This window comes from Micropterus dolomieu, linkage group LG12 (genome assembly GCF_021292245.1).
Source record: "Micropterus dolomieu isolate WLL.071019.BEF.003 ecotype Adirondacks linkage group LG12, ASM2129224v1, whole genome shotgun sequence".
In the NCBI taxonomy this organism is placed as follows: Eukaryota; Metazoa; Chordata; class Actinopteri; order Centrarchiformes; family Centrarchidae; genus Micropterus; species Micropterus dolomieu.
Window position 1 is genome coordinate 31,376,972 of NC_060161.1, and position 10,129 is coordinate 31,387,100.

At 36.6% G+C, this 10,129-nt stretch overlaps 2 protein-coding genes across 3 annotated transcripts in view; both read left to right on the top strand.

Annotated features, from left to right (window-relative positions):
• The window catches only part of LOC123980376 (ladderlectin-like), a 20,048-nt gene extending 11,999 nt beyond the window's left edge, over positions 1-8,049 (top strand). Inside the window, exons 5-6 of the mRNA XM_046064735.1 lie at positions 7,312-7,423; positions 7,690-8,049. Of these exons, the coding sequence (XP_045920691.1) occupies positions 7,312-7,423; positions 7,690-7,757 (180 nt within the window). The 3' untranslated portion in view covers positions 7,758-8,049. The remainder of the gene's footprint in view (positions 1-7,311; positions 7,424-7,689) is intronic.
• LOC123980377 (ladderlectin-like) lies at positions 1,128-5,970 on the top strand. Of its 2 annotated transcripts, XM_046064736.1 has the most exons (9): positions 1,128-1,187; positions 1,314-1,410; positions 1,524-1,574; positions 1,659-1,768; positions 1,926-2,060; positions 2,407-2,515; positions 5,592-5,666; positions 5,775-5,866; positions 5,953-5,970. In XM_046064736.1, the coding sequence occupies exons 2-7, from the start codon at positions 1,350-1,352 to the stop codon at positions 5,633-5,635; spliced, it is 510 nt and encodes a 169-aa protein (XP_045920692.1). In that variant the 5' UTR covers positions 1,128-1,187; positions 1,314-1,349; the 3' UTR covers positions 5,636-5,666; positions 5,775-5,866; positions 5,953-5,970. The 2 variants fall into 2 exon arrangements, with proteins under 2 accessions (XP_045920692.1, XP_045920693.1); XM_046064737.1 differs by lacking the exon at positions 5,953-5,970 and having other exon boundaries at positions 5,547-5,666; positions 5,775-5,794.
• Positions 8,050-10,129: the final 2,080 nt, after the last annotated feature.

Consider the following 10,129-nt stretch of genomic DNA (forward strand, 5'->3'; position numbering starts at 1 on the left):
AACAAGCAGCCTGGGCTTGCTGGGCTAAGGATTGTTCCCGAAATTCCCAATGGCCAATCCGCCCCCGGATTAAAAGACATTCCTTTTAGACTCCAGAACTTTTTTTGTAACATATTCTACAGTGTAGACATAATCTAGTACACTGCAACTAGGAATTGCAAATAGCTAATAAAGCGCTGTGAGATAACTGTTGTTGTGATTTGGCACTATATAAATAAAATTGAATTGAATTGAATTGAATTAATATGTGATGTCAAACATGTATCTGCCCAGGGCCTGCAGACGAGAAGTAGCTATAGGAGCTGCGAGCTGATACATATAAATTTTAACACATACATGTCTTCTCTTTGTATTAAATACATGTTTTGTACTTGCTGCCTGACAAATAAATGTAATAAAACTAAACTATAGCCTGTTAGCTTGTATCAGTGGTTCTCAAACTGGGGCTTGGGTCCCCCTTGAGGGCCACAGTACCACTGCTAGAGGGGCACGGATGTTAAACAGACCCAAACTTGGAATAATATGATTCATGTGGTGGCATAAACAAAAAAAGGGTTCTGTAGCAACTAAGGCTGTTTTGCTATCACCTGTGTTGTTAATGATTGATTCCACTTTTAATGGAGTCGGGGAGCTTAAACTTTTTTGGAGTACCACTGTCTTACATCAACATGAACCTAAAACCTGCATGTCTTATGCTACATGCTTTTGCAGAGTTAAACTGTGAGGGGCAGGTTGTCCATGTCTACCAGTCACAGGGTGGGTGGTTCAATCCCCACGTCCTTCAGTCTGCATGTTGCTTGTGCTCCAAAGTGATAGGATGACTATCAGTTTGAAGTTGTCATAATTTAAGAAGACAAACTGAAACATTCAGCTGAATCTAGTGATATTAATATCTAACTGTAGAGCTTTCAGGTGACTGTCGTGTTAACACTCTCACTGACTTGAAACAAAGACTAGCCTTTAAAGTAAACAGCTGATGCCATCCGAACAGCTGTTAAGTTAATTATTTAGGCATCTCTTTTATAATCCACCATCAACTAAGGTGGAGCATGTATGTATAATGTACAGACATACTTATGTAAACATATTTGGTGATTATTGGATGGTCAGCTTACTGTATATAAGTCTTTCTCAGCATCTACACTCAGGCTGACACTGAGAAGAAGAAGAAGATAATCCTCCAGCAGGTTTGCTTCACTTTTCTCTCTCCATGTTTTTGTTTTCTATGTTGTTGTCACTCATTTGTAGGAGGACTGCGGTCGTTACTTCTGTTTCTGAAGTATTACTAACACGTCTGTCTCTCTTTGTTGAAGGTAATCATCAACTTTTAAATCAGCATCACCTCCACCATGAAGACGCTGATTCTGTCTGCACTTCTTTGTGCCGTGATCACACTGACCAGAGCTGCTGGTGAGAGTCACTGTTTACAACATGTGTGTGTGTTCTGACTGAGTTTGTTTGTGAGGAAAAATACACAGCAACATGATGGACATAATCACTAACTGGTGTGTTTAACTGTTCAGCTCTTTCAGACACAAAGGATGAAGGTGGGGAAGTGGCAATAATTCAAGAAGGTGAATACATATTTCTTCACTGTGTTTTATAAACTTTGTCTGGAGACTCAACTTGACCCACTTCTCTTCTTTTGACTTGATCAGGAGAGCATCATATCTTGGAGAGGTCAACATCTTGTCCCCGTGGTTGGACTAAGATCAGCGATCGCTGTTTCCTCTTCGTTCCACGAACCATGACTTGGGCTGAAGCTGAGGTATGAGATGATTTGGATTTGATGCAGAGTGCTTCTACGTTGAGCTTGTTTTGTTTGTTTGGACTTGCACACTTGGTAACTTTGCATCTTCCTCTCGCTTTGGTGTCTTCATATGTTGTTTTTCTACCCCATCTTTTTGTGTTTGTCTCCACTGTAGAGAAACTGTCTGTCCTTAGGTGCACACCTTGCATCCGTACGTAGAGCTGAGGAGTATCATCAGATTCAAAGGCTGATAGCAGATAAAACTCATGGGAATCCACTGACATGGCTCGGAGCCTCTGACGCTGCCCAGGTATATCATTCATTGTTACAAAATGTAATAGAAATAATAGTTTGACATCCATTTGCTTAGTAAGGCCGTGATATGTGATCTAATCCCTATGCGGACTTTGTCGCTCTGTAACAACGTCACATGACTTTTAAATAATTTTTAGAGCCATTAAAGGGTTTTGTTACTTTAACGTAAACAGACCTGCTGAAATGACAGATGCTGTTGTTCCTCTTCCGAGAACTTAAAGTAGAATTTGTAATGACAATGTTTTGTCAAAGCTTTATGGTCTTTAGGGTATGTTTACAATGTTTGATTCAATTTATATTGTTATTTATAAATCTATTCAATTCTGATTTGTGTTTTCTAGGAGGGTTTTTGGTTCTGGAGTGATGGTACGCCTTTCACCTTTTCATACTGGTGCAAAGGAGAGCCAAATAACCTTAGGGGCCAGCACTGTTTACAAATAAATCATGGAGGTAAATCAGAAAATACTTTGTTTTTGCATGGGACAGTAATGTACTTGTTGTGTAAATAAAAAAGGCTACATTAATGACAAAAGTGAGATCAGTTCATAAATGTATCCATACTATCCAAACAATCTAAAGACGGAACTTTAGTTCTCTTGTTGGAGACTTTAAAAGTTAATGTTATGTGTTTCACTGACAGAAGATGGGATAGCATCAATGCAGCAAAGCTTTGTCATGAAGTTCAACCAACAGAACAAAGGAGCATTTTTTCAAATGTAAATAAATATGAAGGACTGTCACACAAATGTTCTTCTGTTCAGACGGATAAATAGATATCATTTTTAAGAATCTCTGCCATGATCAAAAAACTGTGTGCTTTTGCTGTGAGCTCACAGATAAACAATATCAACAATATCTTTTTTTTCTGGGTTGGTCTGACAGGAAACTGTGGTGATGTGCTGGTCTGTATGCAGAAAACATTTACAGTTCACTCCAGTATCATTTCAAATGTGTAGTCATGGCAACATACACAAACACTGCAAACACTGCAAAAGTATGGAGGAAAAAAATTTATTAGTCTTATGATTTGACTAAATTATGTTGTGATATACCATCCATCCATCGTCAACCGCTTTTCCGGCTGGAGCCAATCCCAGCTTACATCGGAGTACACCCTGGACAGGTCGCCAGTCCATCGCAGGGCTGTCTCTAATTCCAGCATTAAACCAGGGTTCACAAATTAGTAAGGTCAAGATTTTTATTTTTTAACAGAGCTTATTACAGTAGTACATTTTGTCTAGTTTATACATATACACAACACTGCTCCGCTTCCACTGAAGACATTTGTTGTGCAGAGAGCTCAGGTCACAACAGGTACCACAAAACTGTATCATTCCCTTTATTTGATATATATTGCTTTTAAGTGCTGACTGTAATCAGTCATTTTATTTTACTTGAATTTTCATTTAAATTCTTTATTTTAGGTTGCCATTTTAATAACTGACGGACATATTAAAATTAACCTGTTGAGCTAACTCTGGCTCATTTACAGTTACATTGCTGTTGATTAATGAGCACCGTCCCTGTCAAATGAAGTGAAATAAATGAAAAGAAAACAGCAGGAGTAATGTAAAACACAAACTGGTACACTGACTGGGTTTAGAGCCCCCCCCCCACACTTTTCTTTTTTTCAGTAATACAGGCAAAGAAGACTTTCATGGATGATTCTGCATTATGCAACATCTTCTTCAGTGACAGTGATATTTCTGTGGCAGAGGAAGCACACTTACTCTGATGCAATAATTCCCCAACTTCTGTTTTGAATGCACGTGTTGCAGGGCACTTCTCTGCCCACAGAGCTTTCTATTGTTCTAGACAGGTCTTGAATCCTTGTGTTGTTTTGTGTCTGTGTTTTTTCTTCTGTATTGTTGTGTTTTATATGATACTGGTGACTATATGAAACCAAAACATATCTGAAAGTGATAAAGATTGTATCATCCAAATGCAATATTTGTCTGTTCAGTTTAAACAAATAGTGACATTGCTACCTGATCGGCTTCTTGTTTGTTTGGTAATAATGATTTGACATTAAGCAAACTGACTACAAGTGATGATCAATAACTGCTGAAATAATTACTCAACTTCTCTTTTAAATTTTGTCCAGATACAAACATTGAGCACAGGTTTAAGTTTTGGTCTTTGTATATTGTATATATTGTATATGCTACATACAGTAATTGGTAGCAGTTAACGAGTAACCTTCATTCAGTCATTGCCTCTGGTACATTTTCCACAAGTGGCAGCAACTGAAGAAGAAGGTTTGCAAATTGCAGAATCATCATTGAAGGCCTTCTTTTCCTTGCATTTTATAATGAGACACTCCTGCTGTTATTAATGTGAACCTGCAACTTAATTTTAGTGTTTCACTCTTAATAGGGCACTTGCAATGACTCTAAGCTCTACACAGCTGACACTAGGCCTTTTTTAAATGTTTTAAGTAGGTTTCCTCATTTACCATCATTTCTTAATGAATTTCACAGTTTATAGCCTATACATATATGACACTTCTCCCGTTTGTTTCCCTATCATTTGAAACTTCTTAGAAATTACGTTAATATAGCGCGCTCCCTTTTCCTTTGTCTTAACCCTCTATTGCCATATGGCAACAATTACTTTCTCTCTATTTTAATAATAGGAAATGCTTCAAAATCCTTGCCTTTTAATGGTGAAAATGGGTCTTTTAATTTGAAACTATAACTATTTGGTTACACCTGATCACACAAGCAGGAATTCCTGTTTGCCCACCCTTTTCCCACCGATCTATGACACTGCACAGTCCGTTATCTGAGGTCAGCTGAAATAGACACATTTTTCAATATTTAAGAAGAATTTCCTAATTTAAACCAATTAGGATTTGTTTTTTGGTAAAATTCTAAAATTAATTTGTTGCCATATGGCAACTATATGCGAATATGGAGGTGAACTGCGTACCTTCAACCTACTGCACTTTAATTGTTGTACCCTGTAAACTCTGCTTACATATGTTGATTTTATTTATAGAACATGCAAGCCAACTTTTTCTTTGAGAGCCGGACAGTGAGCTGGGCAGTTAGTTGAGTTAGCTCCTGCAAAATGCCAGGATGCAAAGGCATTGTGAGGAACAGGTGTTCGATTTGTGTTGTGTAATTCTGTGTTACCCAAGAGCGGAACTGCTTTGTGGACTCTCACAAGGGGTTAAACTGGTGCAAAATGAAGAGTGTAATATGAAATATGTTAATAATGAAAAAAATGAAAAGGTTTATCTATTTTAAATATAAGTTGAGTTTGTTTAGTCTTGTTTATAATAAAAGTATTATCGCTAAGTCCACCTTAGTTAAGGTTGCTATGCCGGTCAAGCTTTCTGTTCTTGCATGGATCATGTGATGTTGTTAGGTTTGACCTATGGCTATTACTTAACTGATCGTAAAATAGTTTTAATTTATCTTTCTGACAATATTGTGTTTGATAATGTTTCTGTGTATGTTTTCGTGTCTGTACTCAGTTCCCTAATTTGTGAGAGATGACAAGATAAGTATCTGTTTATAAGGGCTGGTGTGTCTCTTCATCCGTGTTTCCACATCAGACAGCTGAAGCTACAGACGCAGAGAAGGAAGAAGAGAAGGTAATTCTGCAGCTACAAACTTCTGACTTGCCTTTACTGGACTGACAGTGGACATAGGTCGTCTGTTACCTACAGAAGTATCAATAACCTGAGTTTTTCTCTCTGTAGCAAAGGTTATCATCATCTCATCATCTCCATCATGAAGATGCTGACTGTGGCTGCACTTGTTTGTGCCATGATGGCTCTGACTCGAGCTGCTGGTCAGTTTTATAAACAGAAAGTGTTACAGATGAATGTGTTGTACAATAACAATCCAGGTCGATAACTGCTGTGTCAAACTTTCTAGCTCTTCCAGAGGCAAACCCCGAAAATGCCCAACAAGGTCAGTGCTTTGTTCTGATGCTCTGCTGATGACTTAAATGTTGTATAAATTAAAAGCATTGGAGGATAAAATGTTTAATGTAACTTACATTACGTCGTCTTGTATTATGTTTTTTAAAAAGTCATGTTATACTGTTTTATGTTATGTTATTTTGTGCTGATATGTCATTTATGTCATAATTGTTATATCGTGACATTTTATGTTGTTATGTTACAGTGTCATGCCATTAAAATAAGTTGATTTCATATCTACATATAGAGACTTTAGAGACTCCACATTACTCACCAAACTCTACTTGTTCTCAGCAAAGAGTCACCTGGTCAAGAGGTCGACAGCTTGTTCTGGTCGCTGGTCTGAGTTCAGCGGTCGCTGTTTCCACTACGTTCCAAAACCCATGACTTGGGCCAAAGCTGAGGTAAAGAGGGAGACTTTGTTTTAGTTCAGAAGGCTTCTACAATATGTTTATTTTGTTTGCACATACATAGACATGTGGTTAATTTGCAATTTCTCTCTCTCTCTCGTATTTATCTCCACTGTAGAAAAACTGTGAGTCCATGGGCGGAAACCTTGCTTCCGTTCACAACCTGCTGGAGTACCATGAGATTCAGAGGCTGATCATGAGTGCAAGTTATGATTACACAATAACGTGGATTGGAGGCTCAGATGCACAAGAGGTATTTTAATCATTATGTACAAGCTGTAAATATCAAAAACATATAATATTTATGATTTGTTTTTAAATCATACTATATTTATTAACTATATTTTCTACCATGTTCTCTCACTTTATTCCTGTACTATATATCATGTTAAAGTATATTACTACATTTTACTTTATATGTTATATTTTATACTATAATATGTTAACATGTCATACTGTTAGTATCATGGCAAAATCATGTAATATACTGCTGTCCTACTGTATTCACTGTTGATGGTATCATATCATATTCTATTGACGACTGATCACACCACTATGTCATTTCGGTTCAGACACTTATTTACAGTACTGCTTTCACAAAGTGTGCATATAGCTTGCCGTGTCATTTTGAATTAAACGGATCTTATATAGCTGTCTATTTTTAATTCTATTATTATTTTAAAAAATGTGTATTCTGTACTTCCTATTATTATTATTATTTTACCTTTGTACAACCTACCTTTTCCAATTCTTCATCTTTGGATCTTTCTATTTACCTGTATTTATTTATGTCCTTGTGGTGCTGCAACTGCAATCCCTGGGGAGACTTATTTCATCTTAAATAAAACTGATAATAAATGCTTTTAAGTTCACGTAATATCCATTTCTCTTCTGTCTTCCAGGAGAACCAGTGGTTCTGGATTGATGGTACACCTTTTAACTACTTGAACTGGTGTGGTGGAGAGCCTAATAATCACGGCGGCAGGCAGAACTGTTTGCAAATGAATCATGGAGGTAAAACAAGATAGTGGTTTATGTAGAAGTGATGTGAATTATTAGAAGTGATGAAAGCTAATTTTACAATTAAAATTCCATATAACTTACGGCTCAGATAAAAAGCATACTGTGTCCCTAGTAAACAATGTATTTGTGAATTAGATAATCTTTGTTTATATGAAATCTCTTGCCACACTGATATTATATTAGTTCGGCAATAACTTGCATGTAATATCAGTCACCATAATGTTCACAAATTCACTCCCTTTTTTTGGTACCTGCAGATCAAAAGTGCTGGGATGACTATCAGTGCGCCTTTCGAAGACCGTCTGTCTGTGCCAAGAAGATCTGATGATTCCTGTGCTGTAACAGAGTCATGTAGGCTTCCGTCTTTCTACCATGAGCCTCACATACAAGCTGAAGTCTCTATATCTCATTTCATATCTATTATTGCTTTAACGCCACTTAAAGAACGAAGCGACAAGTGACATAAACTGGAGCTGGATTGTCTCTTAGGCCTTGTGCCTTTAAAAAGAGCAGGCTGAATGTGTTATGAAAAGACTGCTTCTGGAACATTCTTGCAAACAGTATAATCTGTAAAATGATATTTCTTTGTACAAGAATAAAAGGCTCAAGCACTGGAACAAGCCTGTCATGAATCTAATATTACAGCCTGGGTATATATATCTAAAAGCAAACATTTCATTCCTCCAGGCAGATATATTTGAAAGGAAACAGTCTGACAGTGCTACCTGTCTTTGGGGAGATTTAAGATCACACAAAAAAAGAACCTTTAAGAACATGCATTTGCTTTTTTTCTGCTAACTGTAACACAGTGTTTCTCTCTTTTTCCTCAAAATGTAACCTTTAATTAATTAATTAAAGCATCCATCATGAATAAACATACATGAAGCCATTTAAATAAACCCCTTTTAACTTCAGAACCTTCCTATGAATCTTTCTGTTTTTCTGTTTTCTTCTTCTTTCTTCTTTCTGAATAAAAGTTTTCTAGTTACAGTTGTGAGGATGTTTATGGGTTCACTGCAAACAGGAACTGACAATATCTAATTTGACACACTTAAGGGTGTCCATTTGCACAAATATAAGATAATATAGGCTCAAGAGAACAGGGTTCCAACTTGTGCATCAATGATGATTGTTGATAACACTAGAGGAATTAGAGGAGAGAGAGGAGAAAGTGAAAACCTGACCTGACTTGTAGACATAGTCAGACAATCAAGTCATCACCAACCCTGGCATGTCAATGCCCAAGAACATTTTTAAGAAGTAGAAACTTATGAAATCAACATTAAAACAGAAGTTGAGGAATTTCAATGTCATCAGAGTCTTCATCTTATCTACATATAGTCATGGGTATCAGTTACCAATAATGTATATGTCATTGCCTCTGGTACATATACCACAAGTGACAGCCACAGAAGAAGAAGGTTTTGCATATTGCAGATTCATCCTTATAGGCTGTCTTTTTTCTTGTATTTTACACTGAACCATCCCCTAAACCCAGTCAGTTTACCAATATGTGTTTTACAAGACTCTGCAGTTTTATTAATGTGATATTGATTTTAGAACATTACAAATACCAGGTTCAACTTAAACTGTAGACTGTTTATTCTGCTAAGTTTTAAGATACTGGCCTATTCTGCAGGACACGTGTCTGCCCTTTGCATGTTTTGTGTAGTTTTGTGTTTCCTCCTTACTTAACAGATTCACATACACTGAAAAAAATTATAAACGCAACACTTTTTGGCCTCCATTCATCATACCTTGAACTCAAAGATCTAAAACTTTCTCTATGTACACAAAAGGCCTATTTCTCTCAAATATTGTTCACAAATCTGTCAAAATCATCCACCTCACTGGTGTGGCATATCAAGATGCTGATCAGACAGCATGGGCATTGCACAGGTGTGGCTCAGGCTGGCCACAATGAAAGGCAAACTGTGTCTTATACCCCATCCAGACTGGCCTGCTTAAAGAAGTTTTACCGTTATGCAGCACTTCTTTACTATATGATCAATCTGTCTTTTTTATTAACAGGCTATGTACCACAGTACTTTAAAGTAGCTGTAATTAAACCTCTTCTTTAAAAGCCCACTCTTGATCCAGGGTTTTTAGCCAACTATAGATGCATATCTATCTTTCTTTTTAAAGCAATTGCCAAACAGTTGTGTGACTTTCTACATAACAGTAGTTCATGTGTGGATTTAGAGTTCATCATAGCACAGAGACAACACTGGTCAAAATTACTGATGACCTGCTAATTGCATCAGACAAAGGACTTGTCTCTGTACTGGTTTTATTTGATCTTAGTGCTGCATTTTGTAGCAGGTCAAGGCTACGTGTAATTTTCAATCAGTCAGTCTCGAATCTTAGGACGAGTTTTATGTTTAGGGACTCTAGATTCTTAATAACACACACACAACATCACTGTGCTCAAGGTGAATTTATTAACTAACAAAAGAGAGTACAATCGTGGGTAAATGTGGTAATATTAATAATAATAATAATAATCCTTATTTGTAGAGCACTTTTCAAAAACAAGTTACAAAGTGCTTTAACAAGTGTAAAGAATAATACAAAAAAAAGATAAGAGCATGAAAATTTAATATAAAATTAGTAAAATACAATAAAATAAAAGGGATAAAATAAAGTCAAATAAGATCGGGAAAAGCTCTCCTATAAAAGTATGTTTTAAGAAGGGAC

Bases quoted from the DNA above. Each gene is read 5' to 3' on its own strand.
- LOC123980377 (XM_046064736.1), top strand. From the start codon at position 1,350: ATGAAGACGCTGATTCTGTCTGCACTTCTTTGTGCCGTGATCACACTG. The intron at 1,411-1,523 runs GTGAGAGTCACT...TTAACTGTTCAG, and splicing joins CACACTGACCAGAGCTGCTG to CTCTTTCAGACACAAAGGAT. The intron at 1,769-1,925 runs GTATGAGATGAT...TCTCCACTGTAG, and splicing joins TGACTTGGGCTGAAGCTGAG to AGAAACTGTCTGTCCTTAGG.